Source organism: Tiliqua scincoides, chromosome 3 (genome assembly GCF_035046505.1).
Source record: "Tiliqua scincoides isolate rTilSci1 chromosome 3, rTilSci1.hap2, whole genome shotgun sequence".
NCBI classification, from domain to species: domain Eukaryota; kingdom Metazoa; phylum Chordata; class Lepidosauria; order Squamata; family Scincidae; genus Tiliqua; species Tiliqua scincoides.
This window is the reverse complement of record NC_089823.1, coordinates 194,831,943-194,857,105: the sequence shown is the minus strand read 5'-3', so window position 1 is coordinate 194,857,105 and position 25,163 is coordinate 194,831,943. Positions and strand designations below refer to the sequence as shown.

Here is a 25,163-nt window from a genome sequence, read left to right as displayed (position 1 = left end):
AAGTTTTGAAGATTTTAAAAGAGCTGCTCAAACAGACTATTATACAAGCAAGTTCCATCCATGGACTGCCAGAAGCTCCCCAATAGAATACAGTGCAAAGAAGGAATAGTCGGCAAAGAAGGAATATATTGCAACCTAAGCAATATGAACTAAAGCCAAACTAGTGATTGTCTCAGCCAATATGTGGTCCCAATCCCATGCTTGCTGGGAGAAAAGCATACAGTATGTCAAGCAAGTCATTGGCTCTGGCATGCTTGTTTTATTCTGTGGCCCAATCTAGCAACTGCAAAGTCTAGATCGAGTCCATAGTACAAGACCCCCACTGTGCATCTGGATCACTTTCCCTCTGCAGACTGGGGGAGGATTGCAAACTCTACAGCATTGTCTCAAGGCATCAGTCTTCAGGTGAATACTGAAAGAAATCCTGGAGATTCTAATAGGCCCTTCAGGAACGCACAAAATTACATTTTGTTGAAAAAGACATCACTAGGGATAGTTTCAATCAGTGTAGGTAACCCCACCTGGAGAAGCTGTCTACACCAGGAGGAAAGCTATCATTGGTACATGACCATTTCCCCCCCCCCCAGATGATTTCCTAGTTTTGGAGACCAGCTAGGTAGGGAGGAGGGGCAAAGCATTTGCAAGCAATAATAGGTAGACACCCTATCTCACCACCAATTCTGCTCTTTAAATGTCCTCCAGCCCCTACAATAGTGCTACAGGAGAATCATAAGGTTGAAAAACTTGTTGTTGAAAATGTCTTGTTTGCCCCTAAAAGCAATGTAGTTAAGAACATAAGAACAGCCCTGCTGGATCAGGCCATAGGCCCATCTAGTCCAGCTTCCTGTATCTCACAGTGGCCCACCAAATGCCCCAGGGAGCACACCAGATAACAAGAGACCTGCATCCTGGTGCCCTCCCTTGCATCTGACATAGGCCATTTCTAAAATCAGGAGGTTGTCTTGTAACCTGTGATGGATTTTTCCTCCAGAAATTTGTCCAATACCCTTTTAAAGACATCTAGGCCAGATGCCATCACCACATCTTGTGGCAAGGAGTTCCACAGACCAACCACACACTGAGTAAAGAAATCTTTTCTTTTCTGTATCCTAACTCTTCCAACACTCAATTTTAGTGGATGTCCCCTGGTTCTGGTGTTATTTGAGAGTGTAAAGACCATCTCTCTATCCACTTGATCCTTCCCGTGCATAATTTTGTATGTCTCAATCACGTCCCCCGTCAGGCGCCTCTTTTCTAGGCTGAAGAGGCCCAAATGCTGTAGCCTTTCCACATAAGGAAGGTACCCCAGCCCAGTAATCATCTTAGTCACTCTCTTTTGCACCTTTTCCATTTCCACTATGTCCTTTTCCACTATGCCCCACTAGTTCCAGATTGAAGTGAGGAATTGTCTGTGATCAGTATTACTGGAACCAGTGGAACTAACTCAAGGGCAGGCTTAAGTGCCTGGAGCTAGGGCTGGTGGCAGGTTATTGGGGATGCTAGGGCAAAGGCCTGCACTGGAGCCTGCATGGCGCTCTCTGATGGTGCACTAGGTGCTATCACTGCCACTGTTACTGAGGGTTTGGGGATCAACCTGATTAGATTTGCCCTCTGATATACCCACCCACTGCTCAACCTCTGATATCTTCCTTGCCTGAAGCATTTCTGTCTCTGTGTTGCCCTTATGTTTCCTTTTGGGATTTTGCATTTTAAGGATGTTCTTTTTGTCAAGCCACACATTTGATTCTGTGCATCGCTCCTTTTTCTGGAAAAGCTCATTATGTTTCTAATATAAAGCTCTCTCGTTTTTTTGTTCAGTATTTCTGAACCCTTGCAGCCAGCTAATAACACTAATGTACAAATATTCTGATGGGATGCAAACAGCCCAAACCTAGCAAGCAAGAGTCTCATTTGCCTATAATGTAAGTTACAGGAAGGATCATAATCAAATAAATTTACTGATAACTCATCACATTTTAGCTTATTGCTGCCCTGTTCTCTCTGAGTTGCATAAAATCTGTTCATTCAAAGGAACCATCATTCACAAAAATGAAACACTGTGAGATGAAGCAACCAGAACCAAGGACGCTCTTCACCCACTCTTCTGCCTTTTCTCCAGATCTTTAGTAGTTACATTTATACTAATGGAAGGAGAACAACAGAGGAGGAAGTTCAGACTGGGGTTCTGCTACAAGAACCTGTCTCTTTCTGTTCCATTGATGCATATGCTTGATAAATCAGCTGAAGCTGTTGAAACCATTTTATTTATACAGCAATTGTAGAAAAAATCAGAAACTTTTTTTGTTGTCCTCATTCTGATTATAGGCCATGGAATGGCAGCTACTTCTTCCCATTTTTCATCCTTGTCTCCTCGCTCAATCCTATTCCTCCAGGAGCTTGTATTCTTCAGTCCAGTACATTTTGGTCTCGCTACTATATGTGTGTGGTTCTTTCACTGCCACACTTTAATAATAAGGTGAGGAGACTTTTGTGGGCATCTTTCTTTCTGTCACAAGGAGGTCTCCTTGTGGTTTGGATGCAAATTTCCCATTCAAATAAGCCAGCCTACCACGTATGACAGTTGTAAAGACCTTGCCATGTAGCTGGAAACCCAAATATGGGGTTAGCTGGGGGGAAAAAGAGAGAAATGAGAATGAGAAGTGAGAATGCAAAAACCGGATCCTGGGTTACATGTACTACATGGGCCAGTGTGTGAGAGAGCTGAGAATGCAATCAATCTGGATAAGGTAGAGTCTGTGGACAAGATGCACACTGACAATACCACACAGATGAAACATTGTCTTTTCATGAGGTTTCTCCTTGATCAGAATGGCCAGACGTATGCTGAGAAACCAAAATCTTCTCTGTACTTTCCTGGGTTTAGTTTCTTTTTCTATTACACTTTTGCATAGATCAGCTTTGTGTCTCCCTCAGTTCCTTCTTCCTTCTGCATGGCTGAATTCTTCTCAGTTCTGACTTCTCTTCCATGCAGGTGGAAGGGGCAGCTGTGGAAACCACACAGAAGGAAGGGGGAAAGACAAGAAAGGTTGGGAACAGCTGATGGGCTGCTGAATTTTGTTTCGTGCTTAAGCAAGTGCATTTTGCCAGACTTGGGTTTGGAAAAGAACACCAAAGGAGAAGTCAACTGCCTGAACTTCAAGAAGTCTTCTGTAATTTGGAGGCATGGAGAAATTATCCCATCCTTCCCTGTCAATCATCTTTTTTTCCTTTTTCTTTTTAAGTTTTGCTGTAGCATGGGGGGGCGGGGGTTTGCCGGTGCAGAGAAGAAGAGTGTCCCATAGGGAAGAGGGAGTGGATTTCCCCCCTCTTTTCATCTCTTCCTTCTTTTTAGCACTGCAGTGGGAACACACAACAGTTTGCATGGACTGAGAAATAAAGAATTTTCTTTTGCTTCTTTCTCCCACCATCCATTTTCTTTTATTGCTCTGACAGCAGGTGGAGGGTTGAGAGGGAGGGGAAAATTTCTCCGAGCTGTCTCAGATTGGCTCAGTAAATTTTCCAATTTCTTTCTGATTTGTGGGGGAAAGATTGTGGATAATTTTCAAGCACATCCAGGATGAGCTCAGACCAGCTCACCCATCTCTAGATGGAAGTGAGATGACTAAGCAACTCCTAATAATATTCACATGCGACTTCTCAACTAAAAAAGCTCATAAAGCAGTTTACATAACTGAATAAATGAATGAATGTTATTCTCTACCTACCACCAGATCTGGGAGAGATGTCCCATTTGTGTAGCAAGAAAACCTGCCTTAATTAGAAGCCAAAGAATTCACTGATGGGTAGCCCAATCCTACCCCTGCCACTGCCGCTGGATGCAGCACTGCAAAAATGGTGACCGCGGTATCCAGCTGTCCCATGGGGGCCATTGGAGGTCTCCTCGGGGGAAGGGAACTTTCATCCCTTTCCCCTGAGGAAAGTCCCAGGCCCTGCAATGGGGCTTCTCAAGTCTGTGCTGGTTATTTTGCTGGCACAGATTTAAGAACCTCCATGGTGGGCTTTTCAGCCTGATACGGAGGATAGGATCCAGCGGGTCTCACTCCCCTCCCAGGTTGGTCACTTCCCTTGCTCCGCCTTCCCCTGCCCCAGATTGCCTCCACCTGCCCCAAAGGCCCTTACCGCCTCCCAGAACTCTTACCTTGCTCTGGGAAGTGTCAGCACCAGCGCGGGGGGGGGGGGTCATAGGATTGGGGCCTTACACACTCAATTTACACCAATGAGTGAGGAGCCTAGGGGTGTGCGTGTGGGAACAGTAAGAGTTCTGGAAGAATTTAAAAATCTCAGGTCTTTTCCATACCTTGTGCTTGTGATGAATTATGTTTCTATTCACCTGAGAGAACAAGAGAGAGAATTCTCTGCATTAGTATTCAGAACAATGACAATATTTTCCAAGCCTGATTGATATTCTTGCTCTTGAGTTGCATCAGAGAGAATAGGAAATCTCTAAACTGACATTTTTCTGCAGTTACTTAGGCCGGATATGAAAAATGGGCTTATGGGCCGCAAAACTTGAAAGAAAGTAGTGCCCTGGCTACTTGGTTGGTTGGTTCCAGAGGCTGAAGATTCACTACACATAGCATTTTATTAATGTCCACCCCCACACACCATTATACTGATCCAGCTTAAGGCTCCCATGGCTACTTTAGGAGAAAAAAACACATTGGGAATCTCAAGCATGAGATTCAACAATGTGCTTGATATCAAATCTAGTTTGATCTGCCTGTCAAGCTTATCCTTTTGTTAAGAAGCACAAGATGGGTTCAAAGGTTGAAATAAACAACACTCCTATTATGTATTTTGTACTGGAAACTTTCAAGAGCAAATAGCTCCTCAAAGTCCTCTCCAGTAACTCTCCAGACACACCTAATTCTCCATGTGGTATGACATAACTTGCTTGATTTCTACAATGACAATATTTTGTTATTTATAACACTTTCTTATTTTATGTACAAAATCTACCACTAGCCTTTCATCCAGTCCCAGGATGACTCTCAAAATTAAAAAGGAAAAAAAAATGCAGTCTTCCGTCATTACCTCAAACTCTGTTTCAGGATTCCAGATCACCAGGTCTGCATCCATCCCTGGGCTCAGTGACCCTTTGCGATCTTCTAGTCTGCTCAGGATGGCAGGGTTTTTGCACATCAGTTGCACTAGGTCATGCAAGGAGAACCCCCTGCGTCTTGCAGAGGTCCAGAACAGAGGGAGACCTGTGTGATTTCCAAGCATAACGAGAAGAGGAATATATTGGCTTGGTGGCTGTTCTTACTGGATTCATTTTCATTAACTTGCTGTCACTTAAAACAGCCAGACCTGATGACTTGGCAAAGGTTGATAAGACTAAGAGCAATCATTTTTCAAGCCGAGACTGCATGTATTATTATTTAGATGCCAAAAATTCAGCTAGTCAAGCATTTTATCTTTCTAGCTCTGGCTACACTTCTTACCTAGAAACTGAACTACCCCTATGTGTATGTGTTACAGTCACCGGTGTATATGATTTTCTAAGAAGTGTGAATCTTAAAAACTATTAATTATTTTTTAATGCAGCTACTCATAAAAACTGCAAGCAGCAGACAACATTTTTGAAAAGCATTCTGCTTCCCTCATGCACAAGAGGCAATACCTCTTCTAAGATTATGCTTGCCATGATGCACAGATACCTCACGTTACTGAAGTAAAATTTTTACTTCACATTCATTACTCCACATTCACGCAGAGTTAATTAATCCATTACTTTACTTAAACTGATATAATTACAGCTATATAGTTACAGCTCCCAAAACTAGTAGCTGGCTTACCATCTTAAGCAGTGCTCTAGTAGTACGCTAAACCACGCACAAAAGCAGCCCTGCACACAGCAGCAGGGAAAGGAATGCCTGCTGCCCCTAATGAGTCAGTGGGGAGGGTGGAACAGGTCAGAGGGAGCTGTTTCAGAGGCAGGAAGAGGTGGCACCCAGTGCGGGTGACTTGCGCCAGATGCTATCCCTTGCAGGAGCAGTTAACATACCCCTTTTGTCTCCTCAGACTTGTGCCAGCTAAAGAGCTGCTTCAACTCCAAGGTGGCCCTCTCACAATCAGGAGGCCTTTGGAGGGGTAAGGGAAAATATTTTCCCTTTCCTCTCCCAATCTGCCCCTCCACCATAGTATACAGCACAGCCTGTTCTAGAACATGCTATAGGGGGAAGGATAGGATTTGGCTCTTAATACTTTAAGGGCGCAATCCTAACCAACTTTCCAGCACTGACATAGCTGTGTCAGTAGGGCATGTACTGCATCCTGCCATTGGGGGGGGCAGTCACGGAGGCCTCCTCAACGTAAGGCAATGTTTGTTCCCTTACTTCGGAGTTGTATTGCCCTTGTGTCAGTGCTGGAAAGTAGGGTAGGATTGCAGCCTAAGTTTTCTTTAATGGGTGTGTGTGTGTGTGTGTGTGTGTGTGTGTGTGAGGCAGCACTAATTTACATAGAAGTAATCTCCACTTAGTTATATGAAACTTATTTCATAGTTAACATCCTTAGGATTCCAGCCTGTGAACATTCATCTGAAAAAATGATTAGTTATTTTGGTTTATTCAATGAAAAATGAAACAACTGCATACAGTACTTGTAATTTAAATGAGGTGACAGGCTATATAGGGTAGCTATGCTTACAGATGCCAAGGACAGCATAAAGTTAAGTCTTCCTGATCAAGAGGAGAAACCTTTCATTTTTAAATTAAAAATTTTTTTTAGCAATGTTGCTTATGGAACAAAGAGAAATGAACAAATATTGATAATAATATCAATAACAAATATGTTCACAAATATTACCAAATTGTAGAGAGGCAATTCCTGCCTGAGCCTTGAGGAAATCTCCACTGTCTGAATCTTTCAGGTCTAGGGACCAAGAAGTATGGGCTGAGACAACCATGTCTATCTGCCCTGATTTCAAAGCTGCCCATAGCTGCTCCTAGAGGTATTAGAGAAAGTGAGGGAAAGGTTATGACAAGGGGAGAATTTCACAGTTCTCTTTTGGCAAGCTGAAGTCACTGAACTACTACAGTGCCCCAAGTAAACAGAGAGCTAACTCACTCACTGATATGCCTGCACATAGAAAGCTAACTCACGAGAGGTAACTCAAAATTACTCACTTGGGAGTAAGTCCCATTTAATACAGTGGGACTTACTTCCAGATAAACATGCATAGGATTATGATGGCACATTAACTTCACACTAAAGGTATCGGAATGGCTGCATGAACTTTCTTCTCTAAAACTGACCCAAAAATAACAAGGGTGGAGTTGCAGTTGATGGCTAGCTGCAATTGGCTTGGCAAAGCAAAGTGGAATGGACATGGAAAGGAAATGGTTTAGGTTGACAGTCTGCACTGAGAAATAAGTTCATATAGGTTTTTAAAATGTTTTAAGGTAATTTTTGGTTGTCTTGTATTTCTTTATGATTGTACACTACTTTACAGGACTTTGCTAAAAAAAAACTGCCTATATAATTTTAAACAAATACAATATTCTGAGAAATAGATTTTCGGAACCCTTTTCTAAGTTTTCACATTTTGTAAAGAGTTGCTTTATGATATTCATGACAAATAATTTTTGCTTTCCCAGTTTACAAAATTCATCATGAATTTGTGCAGATAATTGCCACTAACTATACTGATGATCATCTGATAATACATACAGTGCTGTTTTGCTTTAAGCTGGTAGATACAGCCTGTTCATTTCATGTCTATGTCTCAGAGACTCTGCCTTTGTATCTGAGAATTTTAATAGCGCTTCACAATTATGTAGTGCTTCAAGGTTCAAGAGGAATAGAAAACAGGAAAACAAACACTCTTGCAAATTGAGCTTTGCAGTTATTTTGGAGTGACTGAGAGGAGTGCAAGCCACCTTCACCACCATCTCTTGTTTTGAGACCCCAGAATCTCTCTCTGACAGCCAAAAAGTTGCATAAAACAGAACTTATATTGCCTTAGAAGGAGCAAGAAATAAAAAACACTGAGGCCAAAATCCTACACACACTTTCCTGGGAGTAAGCTCTGTTAAACACAATGGGACTTATTTCTGAGTAGATATGCATAGTATTGTGTTGTGAGTTCATCTGTTTGTGTGCCATGTTGGAGTTAATGCTTTTTCTACCTAATGCCTAGGTTCCTTATGAAGCCCTGCCTTATACTTCAAGTGCAATGAGTTTATATAAAATATTACACAATGCTCAGATCCCAACCGAAAAGCACATGGGTGTGAGTCAAATATACTCTCAGTGTTATTCTCCTTTATTTCTGTTTCTTGTGTTCTTGTTTCTAATCTAATGTACAATATACAGTCATACATTGTGGTGATCTGGTGGCAGGTAATCAATAGTGCAAAGCTTGGGGCTGACTATGTTCTAGAAGTGATAACTCAATATAATCACTTATATGTGTGTATGCACTCTCTCTTTCTTGAATGCTGTTTTAATAATCTGTCATGCCTTGTTTCAGAACATTCAGAACAACCTATAACCGCAGCAGGCAAGCAAAGATTGATGACCAGATAATCAGTTCTTTACTTATTCCATTCTTACTGAAATCTTGCAGATATTACCAAAAATTTCTTCTTAGTAAGTTCTGTCTGCTTATGTCCTTTCCTGTTCCATCATTTTAGTGTTTGAACAACTGGGGAGCAAGAGTATACCTTGATTGGGCTAATATTGGAGGGAGTTTGGACATAGGTTCTGCGCATTTCATTAAGGTTTCTCTGTCTTTCCCCACATGATTCAAGCAAGGCATCATTTATATTGTTGGGGAATGACTATTGCTGTTTTATGTTATTTATATTGTCCTTTTGCCCCTGCCATTTTCCATATACTTCATGGCTCCTTACCTGGTTGCTTTTCTCCCTTATAGGAGGAGAACATTTGTAGTAGGTGCCTCCTGGAGGAATGCATTCAGATGACAAGTTGAGGTAGTGATGTGTGGTTTCTACACTGATTGGTGCTCCCTTTTGACGTGCATCCTGAATGATGGGCAAGGCTTGAGCAGAGGAGAGATTAGTTATGTGACACGGTATCCTGTAAAGTTGAAAGCGTAAGGTGGTTATGTCTTCACTGCGCTCTCTCTCTCTCTCTCTCTCTCTCTCTCTCTCTCTCTCAAATTCTATACACAGTTGCTTGAGAGTAATAACAATTGAATGCAATGGGATAACCTTTGAGTAGATGTACATAGGATTGCACTGTTGGAGAGTGGCTCAGCATTGAATTTGGTGTTTTCTTAAAGGTTCTGGTTAAGAATAGCCAAGAAGCTGGGACGTAAGGACATATTCACAAATGGAACCAAGTTATCATCTGTGAAAAAAAATTTGTTTCCAAATTCCTTTTCCAAATGATTTTTTTCATAAATAAATTTCAGCCACTTTAAATATTACAATGCTTTGTCCATATTTGCAAGAATACATTGCATGTGATATATATGATTAGCAGTCCCTATTGCAGGAGGTGTGTGTCTAGGGTAGCTAGACTTTGTGGGCTGTAGCAGTTAAATCACATCCCAGAATGCCATGCGGCTTCTGGGTCATGCCCCAGAATGCAAGGCTGCAAGGCTTTTTGGGGTGCGATGCGAGCAACAAAGTGGGTTCATATGCAAGCGCTATCCCAAAGTCACAAGGCATTCTTGGGCTTGACATGACATAGAATGCCTTGTGGCTTCTGGTTAGTACTGGTCCCACAACCCACCAAAAATCGGGTCACAACCTGCAATTGGAGAACTGCTGGTCTAGGGTATTCCAGAGGCTCACAGCTCCTCCAGTTATAACTGGCTTTGGGTTTTGCATTATCTCCTAGCTCTGGTTCAGAATCTCTTGACTCAAGCATGGTTTCTTGACTATTCCTTTTACCACAGATAATTATTTACTTTCTTTTACTTTTTTAGATCCTGAAATAAGGAAACATTAGAGATATGCAAGCAGCAGGCACATCTCTGCCAGGGATTCTTCCATGTGACACTAGCTCTACAGTAATTGAACTTTAGCCTCACTCTCAAGCCTACAACCAAGCTGGTAATAAGATCATTTTCTCACTTGTACTGGAGGCAAAGCTCAGCAATGGTGAAGGTAGCTTCCACTTCCATGCTATCAGGGTGTGAGTCCAAGAATATGCTATACTCTGTGGGGTCTGTGTGAGCAGAGGGAAAAAGATACAGATACTCACTTGCATCTTGCAACATTTTAATACTGGCACCACAAGGGAATGTCTGTCATTTGCTGGCACAAGTGGCTGCTTTAGGAGATGGGCTTCAATTTAAAAGTTCCACAGAGAAATCTTGCAAAGGTCATGGATGGCTTAAGCAAGATTATTCCAAGTTCATAAACATTTAAAAAATTACTCCAAATGTACGTACATTAAAATGCACTTATTTTCCACAGAACAGGTGCTCCCAACTACCTTTACAATATATAAATATTGTACAGTACCTGCTTCTCTCCACAACCCATATCTTCCTCCCTCCTATATTGTAAGAGGAAGGCCATTCTTGACATTTTGGGTAGTTCTTCAGTCCAGACAGTTCACTGCCTGGGAGTGCAGCTTTCTTGCTCTCTCCTCTGTTATCCCCTTTTACAACTGTGTCTCCTCTGTTATCCAGCCCTTTGGTGGTGCAGATAAACTCTAAGCCCAGCAAACAGTGCAGTTTACAGGAACATTAGGACACAAAGGGATGACCCTGGGCTCATGATGAAAGAAAAAAAAGACATCCTTGTCTCCTGGCAGACACAGCTGAAGAGGGGTGGTGGTAGTGATAAAAGAAAAGATACAGGCCAGATTATCATCATACCTACCCTCCAGTACAGGTGTCCACTGATCAGGCTCCTGTTCGGCATTGAACTGGGAAGACAGTTTAAAATAGAAAGTATGTTTACCATCAAGCTTTTAAAATGCTGCTATGAGAATTTACCATTGCGAACATCTTTCTTTTTTGTGATGGACTTGTTTTGGGCAAGACCTGTGCAAAGTAAACTGCATAGTGCTTAAATTAGTGAGGGGAGAGGGACCCACTTTTCTTGCACTAAGAAAATCCAAAGGACCCTTCTGATGAAAGTTGTAGGAAGTTGTTACAAAGGACCATTTTGTAACAAGTCCTTTTTCTGAGACTTGGTACCAACAAAGTGTTTTTGCTTTGTCTGAGAGGTTGCTAATTATCACATTGGGAATCCACATACTTTAAGGGGTCAAACTAGACATTAATTTAAGTACATGATTGGGGCTGGGGAGTTTTCTGTTTTTGGTTTTGTTCAGTAAAGCAGCCAGGCTGGCATGCTCTAGATTGGATCCATGGTGTGTTGGAAAAGAGGGCAAAATGCAGTTGCAGGGAGGGGGGGATCTGGATCAAGATCATGGGGGGGGGGCAGAAGGTTAAGCTCTGTGGTACCAGTCTGGCTGCTTTTTATTGAATGAAAAACAAGCATGCTAGCCTCAATCACACTCTTTGGGGAACATTTAATTTGACCCTAAAATAATAGGATCTGTAGCAGGGTCCCAAGACTTAGCTAAATGTTGTCCTTTGATTCTTTTCTTCTTTGCATTTTGTGTAATCAGTAAGAATACCCACAAGTTAAAAGGGTGAAATTTTGCTATTCAAATTGGGGGTTTGCTGCACATCAAGAAGAGAATTTTGGGGGATACAGCAAATAAGTCCACAAAAATTGTAGACAGTTATTTTGGGTCACTAGAGAAAAAAATTCCAAAACACAACTAAGGTAATATAACTTACTAACTACAGTATACAACTAAAATACCACAAAATAACGAGTAAGCATTTTGGTTCTCTAGAAGTCTTTATCAGATTAGATGTTAAGGAAGCCAAAGTGGGGGCAGTGGGAGAAAAGAAATTTCCCATGATGGAAAAGCCCCAAGCCTTGCAAACTGTAACAATCTTAAAACAGGTGATGGAAGGGACAAGCAGGAGCCCAAACTCTTACCAGAAGTACACAGTCTGTGCCTTGCAGTTCATTCATTGCCATATGCAAGTCCTGCAGACACACATGGGAAAAATCCTCCACGCCAGTGGCCCTCAGGAAGCACTGAAATCCAGGAATGCCAGCCTTCAGCATTGGCAGGAGCTCAGCCTAAAACAGGCAGCACAAGGATAAACAGAATCACAGGAAGCACAAGGCAAGATTAACAAAAGAGAAGGCATGCTAGTAGATGAGGGAAGCAGACAAATGGATGAGGCATACAGTTTAGTAGGTCCTATATCTTACAATTTCTGGAAGCATCCCAGCCTCTTAACCATCAGGTTTTTAGGGCCAAACTGAATATATATGTGAACATGTGCTATAAGGTGTGCTTCCTGCTAGAAGTGGTAAGGGGGTGATTTTTACTTCAAAACAGCATGCAGGGGGAAAATGAACATCTCCCTCTCTCTCCACGTCCAGGTCTTAACAGGGCCTATACTTCCACATGAGAGTTTTTAGTAAACATGGAGTACATGCAATAGATAGAACATCTCTTTAGCACAAACTGGACCCACATCTGGACCCAGGAGGCAGGACTTCCATGTCAATGAATTTGCTATCTGGATATACCTTGGGTCCTCTTGTCTATTTCTTGAGAAACTGAGAGCTAGTTCTGAAGCCCTGGTATAGGTAGGACAACTATTATATCATGGTGAAATCCATTTGCATACTGAATGGGTTGTATGGAAGCAACACATTATTTCTGGAATCCTCTCTACTACTCTTTCTTTCACTACCCTCCTTCCACAGTACATAATGTTAGCAGAGCTGAGGGAATAAATCATTTGGTTAAGAACTTTACTGCAACAATGAAAAAACTGCAGCCATTGTTTCACAAGCAGAACAAGAAGACAGGAAAAGAAGCCAAAGCAGAGATTAATCAGATATAGAGAGAGAAGCTTTTAAAATCAGCAACAAGATAGGTTACAGTTTCTCCTGTAGGAAGCTTTCTAATGATATACATTGCATTCTGCTTGCATTCTGTTGCTCCATCACATTAGACATGTAGTTGCATTGCTGGATGCAAACCTGATTTCCAGGAACAATGCCACCCCAAAATGCAACATCAACATGGCACTGCCCTTTGGCCAATTGTAGCTTGGTATCAAGGTCTGACAAAGTTGTGGTAGGAGGACAGGAGTACCTGGGTGGCAGAGATGCAAGAAGGAAAAATGTTATATGGAAGTTAACGAAACTGAGTCCAGATTTATTTCTAGTCCAGTATTGCTGCCAATCTTGGAACACAGTGTGCCATGAATCTTGAGCATTGAATACATTAACTGAAATTCACCAAGTAACTATATCTGATAGCCACATGAGACTCATTTTAAACAAAGTATCGAGCATTAAAGACAAGCTCTCCCATTTTGCACAGGAGCTGACTGACTCTTGTAATAGTTTTAGTTTTCTACCATTAAGGCAAAGTTCAAAGTGCTGACGTTTTGCTTATATAAAAGATTCCAGAGATTCCAATATCTATTACAAAGCTTTCTCATCAACTCTGCAGTAAAAGTCCTTTTAAAGTGTGAGCATAATTCTAAATTCCTGCTTTTAGCTTTAATAACTTTAATTTCTTCAGCAACTCACAGCCCAATCCAATCCAGTGCTGACATGGCAGGTCTGCACAGCCCATGCAGTATCCAGTGCTGGAACTGAGTAGCCTGGAGGTCTCCTTGGAGTAAGGAACATTTGTTCCCCTAACCCCATGTCAAGCTCCAGCTTCCCCAAGGGGGCTACTCAGATATGTGCCAGGGAACTTGCTGTAGGGTTTTCCTAGGGAAAACTCTACAGGGTTTGTAGGGAAAACCATGTAAGGTTTTCACGCCTGGGCCAGGGATTAGGATATGGTGAAGGCCTCCTCTACTGATCCCACCCCCTCCCGGGCCTGATCCACCCCTGTTATGCTCTCCCCCAACCTGTTACACCTCCTCCCTGCCTCCATTCTGCCGTCCCCCCACCCCTGTGCCACATGGAGCAGTTTTTACCTGCTCCAGTGGTTGTAGCTCAGGCTCAGCACTGGTGAGCCAAGCCTTCCTACTGGCGCTGCTTATTCTCCCAGTGCTGAAAAGCACTTTATGGCTTTTGTGGCATAGCACTGGTGCTGTGGCTGCCTGTGTCATTCAGTTTAGCTAAACTTACAGAACTAATCTGAACCCAAATCTCTCTCCTAGCAACCCAAGTGCAATTTAACTATAAGTAAACAACATTAATAGAGTCAGTTTATCATTATATTATGTTGCTACAAAAATATGCCACAAACCACCACGGTTTTATAGATGATTGTGACCAGTACTTAGGGGAAATGTTGAGGATCTGTGAGACCCTGTTCTATAGCCCAATGCCAAATGAAGTTTGATGAGCTTTTTTCTATAAGGGGCAGGGCCTTTCCTGTGGTGGTGCCAACCTTAGAGGAGTCTCACCAAAGATTTAGAAGCTCATTAGTTCTTTAAGATGCCAGGCCAAGACTTGTATTTTTTAAGGACTCAAGTCTTAATGATTTTGTAAAGGTCAACTGCATTTGCTTTATTTTGCTCTGGTGTATGCAGTTGTATTTTATTGTATTGCTGCTGTATGACCATGGATTAAATCCAGTCTGTTATCTGTAAACTGCTTGGAGTTACTTGGTAAGAGAGATGAGAATAGCAAGATATACAATTTCTAATAGCTCAAACCTAGGAGCTTTCCAGCTGTTGCAAATGACATGCCGGAGCATATGGATTGGCTGCCACCACAAGTGGTGAGTAGCTGGCTCTGTGTGGCAGTGGACTCCGGACACCTACTAATCCTGGTGAATACATGAAGGGATGGATGGAACAGGGTGGTTATGGGGGTAGGGAGGAGGTTGGATTTGGATCAAGATGGGGAGCAGGTTTGACCAGTGCAGCTACACCTGTGCCAATGCAGCCATGCAGTGGGGTATGTGCTGCATCCAGTGGGGGAGTTTCAGACCCTGGAGATCTCCTCCAGGTAAGCAGACACTTGTTCTTTTGCCCAGAGGGAAACCTCTCACTGCCTCATTGCTCTGCTGGGTCTACTCAGCTGCTTTGCTGGTACAAATCCAAGTATACCCAGAAAGGCAGATTGAGGCCAGGAACGGGGATGGTGGCGCCACTGTCACTGATACTGCCCACTTTTTTGCCTCAATCTGCTCCCCTCCCTACCCCATCTCCTCCCTGTTCCACCCCTTCCCATTCTGTCAACCTCCCACGCTTGCTGCTTTCTGGATCCGGTGGCAGGCCTCCTGCACTGCCACCATTTATGGCAGAGTTCCTAAAATGACTGTCAGCAGCATGTTGTGTGTGCCACTGAAACCCATTTTACAACACAGAATGTGCTCTACTTTTGTAAATATGTTCTGCTGTGTTCTACTGTCTACTATTCTATGCTGGCCCAATCCTGTATTATAGCAGCAGTTCTCATACTGTGTGTTTCTAGAACCCACCAGTGGGTTATTTCACAATTTTTGGTGGTTTGTGAAACTGAATGGCAGATCAGGCTAAGTGCATCAAGGGTTAAACAAGCTGGTACTTGGGTGGGGAGCACTGCTGCCCAATTACCACTACAGCCACACTCCTTGGTATTTATATATCAGGCAGCAGCCTCTAGGGCCTCTAAAACATTTGATAACCACTGCAGTATAGGATTGGACTGTTAGACATGGAAGATCCAGGTTCAAATCCCCGCTAAGCTATGAAGTTTCCTGGGTGACTTTGGGCTAGTCACTATCTCTCAGCCTCACCTGCCTCACAGGATTGTTTTGAGGACAAAGGAAGGAGGGAACCACGTACACTACCCTGAACTCCTTGGAGAAAGGGCAGCATCAAAATGTGAAAAATAGGTAGATATCTGCTTATAAATCTCTTCCATTCACTTACTATGTCAGAAACCATAAGCAGGGCTGAATTTACACACATGTTAAATAAGATACAGTTAAGGCCTCACAGTATGCAGAACCTCTGTTAATCTATTGCAGTTTTTTATAATATAATATGTTAAATCATAAAGATGATTAATTATTTTAACTTGAAAGTACTTCATAATGCCAATAAACTTAGTGCAAGATTTGTAGGAGTTTTTCATTGCACCTCTACCTATGAATAATGCAAATATAAAGCTTTAATATTTCTATTTTCTTTGTCGTTTCTGTTTGTATAATACACACTTTTGTCAATGTTGTGGAATACAGCCTCTTAGGCTTGACATTGTTTAGGGCCTCAGCACAGCTTAATCTCGCCCTCACCATGAATTTGATTTCCCGTAACTTAAGAGCCACTCCCACCCAATGCATAAAGATGAATGTCTTTATGATATATGTGTGTGCTGGTGATGTGCTACAGTTATGGTGTGTATATGTGGTGAGGCCTCAAGAGGACAAGCTGTGCATTTAGGTGTGGAAAGAACTTGAAAAGGCAAAACTACCCTGGGTTACTGGAAGGTATTGGCACCTACAGCACCTAAATTTGACCAGCAGATGGCACTGTAGGACCATACATGACATTTTAGGAATATGTGGACAGCAGCAATTATGCAAAGATTGTTATTTGGTACAAATAGACAAATGGTCCATAGACTGTGCTGGTATCAGATTACCCCTGGCCACAGTGCATATAAGCAGAGGACCAGCATGTCAGGAAGACCATCCTAGACAGTGTGAATTAGGCAGGCATCTGATAAACAACAACAGGCAGAAATATCTTATATTCTTCCTAAAAACTGACAGAGCAAATTCTTCCATCTAAAGATTGTTTTTCTTCTTTCAAACCCTTATAGCATACCACTGGTCTCTCCTGCTTCCCTGATATGCCTGCTCTTGTACAAGGGACAAGAGAGAATTCTGCTATCCAATTTGACTTCATTTTGTCTTAGCTTATACTTAGGGTGGCTCAAAACATTTGTTACCTGAATTTAAGAAACCCACTATAATGAAGTTTGAGGGCCAAACTAAACAAGGGAGTGTTATGCTAAGGGATTTGTGACTGGATGTTCCATTCTTCCCAAAGAAGGCACAAGAGAAAAGGTCTCAGGGCCAGAACTGGAACAGAAGAGCAGTGCTAGAGGAGAGAGTATCTAACCTTCCCCCATACCAACCTTCCAACCTAAATTGTCTCCATTAAGCCATTATCTGTCCTACGGGAAAAAGCATACTGTACAGATATGTGTATGGTGCCTGTAAGTTTTTCTCTTTAGGAGGCAAAAAGTATCTTCTGTGGGCAGCGGGGCTGATTTAGATCAGGAAAATGGCATGGGGGAAAGAGTTGAACACACTTGCCCACAGTGCCACTCCCCTGAACTAACGAAACAAAAAGCGACAGGAGATCTAATTACAGATCTCCCAGAATCTCATCTAGTTTGGCCCTGAGACATCTTTAACTAGCTCAGACCTAACCTAGGGAAAACAGTAATGGTGGTATTTAGGCCAGGAAATGTGAAATGGTTATTTTATAGATTAGTTCCATGTGACCTGATCTATATTCTCAGGTATAGCCAATTAAGATTTAATAACCTGACATATTAGCAGATGCTACATTAAGTCTTATGCAGTTCTCACAATGGTATAATATTAAACATATACAAGATTTCTATCTGTATGATCTAATTTTTCCACTTTGAAGATGGCTTTCGCTTCTCTATGTTTTGAAGCTATGCCCACAGCATACCTGGAAGGCAGATGTTCAAACATCCCTGTAAACAGTTATGGTAGTGAGCAGTCACTTGAGGATGTAGTTCATCAAATTAGAGAATGTCCTTTGCATACACCTCCTAGGGACAGATTTCCTATTGACTTTCGTGCTAGACCTATAACCAGGATCTGATTTGAAGAAAGAAAATGGTTTTTACTGGCATAAACTTATGCCAGTGTGTATCGAGAAGTCCAATTAAGCTCAGAAAGGCTTACTCCTAGGAAAGTGTGCACAGGAATTCAGCCTTAATTTTCCTGTGTGTGTGTATTTACTCCGCCCCCACAGGTGAGTTTCCTTTTTAAGAAATGAAAGTCAGTTGACCTAGGGAATCTCCTTGTCCATTCTGAATTTAAAAAGGAATAGGAAGCCTGGAATAATTCTATTTCCTCCCTCCAGTCATCTGATACCGTACAATGGCATGTCAACAATGGTGGTGACGCCTCCTGCAGCTGCAGCTTTGGTCACAGATGTAAATCCCTCACCAGCTGGTTGTCCAGGCTCACATATATGCACGTGAGGGTCTATTATTCCAGGCATGACCACAAGGTCTCCAACATCTAGCACCTGTAGGCAGAAGAAATCATTTAGACTTTAGGAGATGGTATTCTGAGCTTGTCCTCGGTATCAGAGCAAAAACAGGTTGGGTCGGGGACATAAAACACTTGTATCCTGTACAGGTTGTTCTTAGCACAAAAAGCTTGAAAGTGCAATGACACAGCATTTAAAACATGTGAGTACTTTAAAAGTGCTATTGAAATGTTATAATTAGCATCCTCACAAGACTATAGTGTCCAGGATTACTTTAGGGAAGGCATCACTGTTAATCAATTTTCTGTTAATTTAAGATAGTAGTTTACCTATACCCTCAGCATTAGGCAGCACTAATGACATGCAAATTCTCTTCAGAACATTAAAAATCCAGGTAGAACATTAGACAGGTGGGCTTGCACATGCCAATATCAGTAGGTTGGCCAGCTAGGGCTACTGTTCTTACTGATCCCAGACAATGAACTGTGTTCTGCTGTCATAAAGCCCTCCGTGTGCTGGCCCAGTCCATGATAGGATTGGGACATTAATTAGCAAGCCATTCAAAATAATACTGATTTGGAACCAGAACATTTTTTCTGGGAAAAGCACAGAACACGCTCTCCAGTTCACGTCTGCTTAATGTTCATAAGATAGTCTATGCCAGTGGTTCAGTTACTCGGTGAAGCTGTAGAGCTGTATGCTCAAGTATTAATATGGGCTCGGTGTATTGCTGGCTATATCTTTCACTGCTGAATCATACAGATATGCTATTTTTGTAGGATAGAGAACCAGTAGCTTTTCCACCAAAATCTGTCTTGTGAGCTAGACGGTGCAAGAAAATCATGGGCTGTTCGTGGACAATCCACAAACAGAGTAAGTTGTATGCACTGTGTCAATTATTACCTAAGAATATGGATAACACTGTGAACAGCAGCAGGCACTGATAAAGGGTCACTGGCCAGGTAACCAAAAGTTCAGCCCACAAGGGAAAATGGGTAAAAATAGAGCACTGTATCCTGGCCCATAACCAATGCATTAGCCATGAACTTGGATCCCTGCTCCTCATGGACATTATGGCCAGAGGGCCTTGTTCTTCACTCAGTTACAGTGAAGTCAATGGAGTCACGGCAGCATATAACTTGTGTAACCGAGTGGAGAATTAGCTCCAAGGGATGTAATGTTTGGCATTGTGACAGTTCTTGTCTACAAACTACCTCATGCAAGTTCTCCAAATGCTGTGTTCTGGTATGCCTTTTCCTTTTTCTTTCACAAACACATGTGATGTCATTTTAGTTATATCTTCTGTGCCAATGGTTTTGTTCTTCATAGGAAGAGTGGAGTAATGGGATCAATGGGAGCAATGTCCCATAATGATGCTTCTTCTTAGCTACTAATAATAGGAAACTGTCTTCAAAAAATGGATCAATGTAACCCAGATCTAGCACAGAATTTCTCATTAGTAAAGAATAACAATGAAAAACCATGATTTTCATCTGTGTCTATAACATGCTATAAAATATTTTAAAATGCCAGTCCTATCAGGTATTGAATTTTTGCCACAGCTGATATTTTGCCACAGCAACATTTCAATGCTTCCAAATATCTTTGAAATGAAATCTGTTCATAAAATATATGCATGTTCACATCGACTTCTAAACGTTCAACATTTGAAATCAGCACTCTATAACAACATTTTAAAAATTTGAATATTTGTTGCAATGCTTTTGTTTTCACTCCATTAATCTGTTTGACTAATACAATGTCATCAGTATAAATGGGGTGACATCATTGCACATTTTCTGCAAATGTGAAATATCCTCTGACCAAAAACCCAGTTTGTCATCTTTGTTTAGTACAATACAGTATGATGTTCCAGCTCATGTTATTTGATGTATCTAACTTAAACCGTACCTTCTCTCCACTGGATTGAGCCCAGTTTCTCTTTGGCAGAACATCAACAATCTTGCCATCACTGATGATAATCTCCGCTGGACCAATGGCATTAGCTAATACTACCCTGTTGCTTCTTATAGCCATAATCTCTGAACCTACTTCCACTTTGGCTGCCCCTTGAAATTAGTAGAAAATGAGAAATCAGTAAAAATGTCTACATTTTTTTCCAATTTCACTACTATGCTATGCAGGCATACACACAGGATGGAGTACAATCTATACAATATGTTGCATTGAGTTTTCCTTCAACTTGAACATAGATCAGATAGTACAGGAGACATTTGAACATTTGTCTATTTTGTTCATTTTGCTGTAACAACACAGACAAATCCAGCTCTTTTACTATCATAAGATTGTGGATCAAATAGGTCTCTGTTTTGGGGAAGAAGAAAAGTGAAATCTCTGGTCAATAATAGAAGCAATCTGCTCAGAATACTGGAAAGGTGATATGAGATTTTTAATTGAGATTAATATTCCAAAAAACCTCCCAGTGTTTTTTCCTCCCTCCTAGCTGGGTATTCAGTTTTGTTGAATACTTATTGACCTCAATCCAGAAAGGCAATTTGCAGATGGAAGCTGACTTCTAGGTAAGGATCCTGTCTTGGGTCAGGAGTAGCACATGGCAAGTCACTGCATGTGCTGTTCTTATGGCTGGATCCCTGCATTTTAGCATCTAGGGTTGTGTATATAATTCCCCCTGTTGTACTGGGATAAGCTAAACAGAAGCAAGAAAATTGGAGCTTTGACAGTCTGATTCAACTGTTCAGGGAGATGAACAGTACAATCCTATGTACATTTATTCAGAAGCAAGTCCTACTGAGTTCAGTGGAATGTACTCCCAGGTAACTGCATATAGGATTGTACCTTAAATCTAGTCCCTTTCCTCGCAAGCAGATGATTGTCAGTGTCAAATTGAGGATAGTTTGGATTCTATCAGCAACTAAGAGCTCACAAAAATAAGTCTTTAGTACTTAATAAACCAGCACAGCACCAAAAATGGCTAAAGAAATGACTCAGGGAAGAGATGGAACCAAATACACAGTTTGTGGAGGTCACACCAACCTAGCTGCTATGTACAAACCAAAATCAAGAGTAACTGGAATAAAACTGAATGTAGTAGGCACAGGCAGATCCACTAAAACAGCTCTGGCGGCCAAGACTGCAGAGGAGTGCATAAAGGTTCTTGCTTCATATAACTGTAGAGAAAGGTGTGCCGTCATTGCCACTCATAATCTTTTTTCCCTTCTCTCTTCTCTTCCTCTATGAAAACTGATGCTTTTAGAACAGCTATTTTCAACCAGTGTGACGTGGCACATTGGTGTGCTGCAAATGCTCCACAGGTGTGCTGCGGGACTTTGGGGAAGGGTCATTGATCAATAGGGCTATTGGGAGATGTGAGTCCCTCACCAGCACCATGGCATGCCTTGTCAATTGTCAAAAAACTGATAGTGTGCCTTGACAATTTTAGCACCTTATCAGTATGCTGTAAGATGAAAAGGGTTAAAAATAATAATAGCAAACTGAACACAGTAGAGAAGAAAAGTTTTGCTGAGTTTGGGCACATTCTATGGCAATACATCAAACTTCTCTCCGACCGGTCATTTCCTGGCTGGTTTGATATTGCTACCTTTCATCATTCAGATGAAACCTTCCATCCAGCATCTCTTTATCAAATTCCACTATGCTCCCTACCCAGTGGCTCCTCACTTACCTGTCTGTGTGGCACTGCTTCTTCTAGATGTCATGTTAGGCTGGTGATAAAAATGAAAGCCCTTAGGTATTCCTTCCTTCCTGATACTAGGGTCCCTCTTGCTTTCTGGTACACCTTTGCATGAAGCGTTAGAAGAGAATAAACTTCCTGAACTGCACAGCGGGTTGCTGTGTGGTTGATCCTGGCCAAAAAGTGGGACACAAACTGGGCAACGAAAACAAACCAACGAGCACATTTCCCATATTCCGCTTCTGTGACCTTGGAGATTAGTGACTGTACTGGTGTGGAGTTAATCGTTAATTGTTTGACCTTTTGCAAATAGAAAGTTCCTTTTTTTTGTAAACTGGTGGTGACCAATTTTATGAACTATTTCTTATGTCCAGATTCAAATATTGTAAGTGCGACTAAAGCGGCATATGGTGACAGTGCAAAAGAAGTTCCACCATCTCTCTTCCAGGAAACACAGGGAGCAGTGACAGTGCCATAACAGTCACATGGAACCACTTTTATCATCTCCACAGAAGGAATTTTGACTCTGGGTTGGCTGCCCAGTGTGGTAGCTGAACAATTCTAACACTGCAGTAGTATCAGACAACTTGGTATCCAAGGAGCTAATTCATATGTCGTGGTGCAAACCAAGCCTTGCTCTGCAATAGCTACAGGCAGAGCTGTAACTCGGGTGGAGTCTGAGGGGCACCCATCCCGGATGCTCTGCCAAGGGGGGGTGCAAGATTGTCCCCAGGCTCCACCCTACTTATGGAGGAGATGTGAGCTGCAGCCACCTTCTGTGCCCTATTCCATCTCTTCTGGAGGCTGGGAGCCTCCAGAGGAAAAGCAATGGTGTGTGCAAAGCCACTGCTGCACCCTCCTCCAGGGAGAGCCTGGAAGACACTGCCTTCGTGCTGCTTGTGGCACAAAGGCAGCCACCTCCGGGCTCTCCTGGGAGGAGGGGACGCTGTCCACTTTGTGCGCCAGCCCCCTCCTCAGGGGTGAACCTGGAAATGATGCCACTATGTCATGTGACATATGCCTCAGGCACTGGAGCAGGACATTACGCCTCTGCCTACAGGGACATCTTAAGAATGACAAGTGAGGCAGAGAACCCAGCTGTGTGCCACCTGCCTGTAATGAGCTTACGCTCTCTACGTTCTGGATAAAGTCTTGTGCTCAGTTACAGAATTCTAGGCCACTCTGAGAGCCATTAGAATCTCATGGAAAGAAACATGAGCAATTTTACTCACTTGGCACTGCATCATGTCTGCACTGGAATATCAATTGAGAAGTAACTCTCATTGAATTCAGTGGGATTCATTCCTAAGTAATTATGTATAGGATTGCAACTTTACAACCCAATCCTAACCCCCCTCCAGCTCAGAGCATCTGGCAATGCTGATGGAGTGTGTACTGCATGCTACTGTGGGGAGGTAGCCAGATGGCCCAAGAGGGGTATATAAAAAACTATTTTGTGTCTCCAATGGGTCTCTTTCATCCTATGTAAGCTCTTCTGCTGGACTAAGTCTGAGGAGACTTCTGGGGTCGGGTCTGGTCTGGGAAGGGGTGTGGGTACTTGGCATTTGCTGCTGCTGAGATCCTTTCCTGAACTCTCCCTGTTCAACCCACTCTCCACCCCAATCCTCCCACAAACTGCTCTAAACCACCCCCTCTGCCACCTTACCTACTAGGACAAGGAATCTGGGAGCTGCTTGCACATGCATGGAGCCTTCAGTTGTTTGCACCAGTGGCCCCATAGCACATGATGGTGGTGTGTCATTTGTAGTGCTGGACTGGGTCTTAAGGCAGCAGATCATAAGATCCACCACTGTAAGAGCCAAATATGTTTGGGCTGTTAGTCACAGTTTTCCAGACAGAAAATAAATTCTAGGGCAACAGCTTCACAGATTTAGGGTGCAATCCTAACCCACTTTCCAGCACTGACATGAGGGCAATACAGCTTCATGGTAGGGAAACAAACATTCCCTTACTTTGAGGAGGCCTCTGTGAGTGCCACCCAACTGCAGGATGCAGTGCATGCCCCATTGGCACCGCTATGCCAGAATTGGAATGTTGGTTAGGATTTGGACCTTAGCTTCACAGATTGAGATCCTACTAATTTAAATCCTATTGTGAAGCAGATGGGTTCACAGATTAAGATCCTACTGCAGAACTAGTGATGGTTTACCTGCATGCACTGTCTGCTCCTGGATCCTATGAGCCACTTGTTGCCTCAGTGAAGACACCAGGATAAATCTGTAAAGGTGATGCAGGTACCAGTTGTTGAGAGGAGCAATGCTGCTCAGCAATGTGGAGAGGGGTGTCCCCGGGTCCTGTTGTAACCAATGTGTTCTGTAATTCATTGTTGTAGATTTTGGTGATAAGCCTTTGCAAATAGCCACCTCCGATCAAGTACTCTATTGAGCAAAAAAACACTCAACTCACCGCCTCCATTTCATCTGCCATCATAACAGCAATGCTGCAACCCTGCCAACTAGGCATTAAATAATGACAGTGCAATGGAGTGGATATGCTCCTGCAGGGTTTGAGGCAAACAGGAAATGCTCCAGCTGGGGCCAGTCAAGTGCAGCAACCTATCTTCTCCCTTAGATCAGAAGATGGCTGATGCAATGAAGGCAAGAGGCTTTCACTGTGAGCCTAAGCAGCAGCAGCAGCACAAAAAGAATCCACAAAGGTTGCTATCAATTGAAGTGAGAAGTTCTAGGTACAAGGAAAAATCTTTTTGTTACGCTCTGCTGTGTGGTTGCGCTGCCTGGATTCAGGGTTTAATATTTCAAACCCAGGAGTCTCTGTTGCAAAATATACATAGCTGATGCACACACATCATCAGACAGTTCATCACCCAATAAGTTGCAACTAAATGTTTGAACTGACACCATTGAAAAACAACAAGTTTGAGACAATGTGAGGTTATACGGGGCGCACACTGATCCTGTTAAAGAGAGGGCTTAAATTTTTTTTCTCCTATAAGAGAGTCTGGCATCCACTGACTTTGCAAAATAAAAATTCTGATTAAATTGTCCCTCCATATCCACCTGAAAACAAATTAAGCAGCACTTGCAAGTTTATTCAGTTTAACCTTTGTTTGTGGTCTATTATGACTGTCTATCAAACCCATACTCAGTTTTGAATGAGTTGAAAACCTCATGGGGGGAGATGGATACCTGATGCCAAATGCCCTCAAACAGGGCCATCCATGAGATATGGCAATGCAGGTTGCATCAGTAGCAGATTACAGGGGGCAAGACAGTGGCAGATTCACTCCGCTGCCACTGTCTC

The 25,163-nt window shown here is 42.5% G+C and overlaps 1 protein-coding gene across 1 annotated transcript; it reads right to left on the bottom strand.

Annotated features, from left to right (window-relative positions):
- Nucleotides 1-2,465: 2,465 nt before the first annotated feature.
- On the bottom strand, nt 2,466-21,906 carry LOC136645254 (allantoinase, mitochondrial-like). The gene is made up of 12 exons (XM_066621490.1): nt 21,873-21,906; nt 20,120-20,277; nt 18,093-18,244; nt 13,029-13,143; nt 11,964-12,110; nt 10,824-10,869; nt 10,068-10,161; nt 8,877-9,063; nt 6,829-6,967; nt 5,056-5,228; nt 4,319-4,351; nt 2,466-2,627 (listed from the first exon to the last, which is right to left on the bottom strand). The coding sequence occupies exons 1-12, from the start codon at nt 21,904-21,906 to the stop codon at nt 2,466-2,468; spliced, it is 1,440 nt and encodes a 479-aa protein (XP_066477587.1).
- Nucleotides 21,907-25,163: the final 3,257 nt, after the last annotated feature.

Bases quoted from the DNA above. Each gene is read 5' to 3' on its own strand.
- LOC136645254 (XM_066621490.1), bottom strand. From the start codon at position 21,906: ATGACATCTAGAAGAAGCAGTGCCACACAGACAG. The intron at 13,144-18,092 runs GTACGGTATCAG...TCTGCCACCCAG, and splicing joins ACCATTGTTGACATGCCATT to GTACTCCTGTCCTCCTACCA. The intron at 2,628-4,318 runs GTATGGAAAAGA...TTTTCCCCCCAG, and splicing joins TAATTCATCACAAGCACAAG to CTAACCCCATATTTGGGTTT.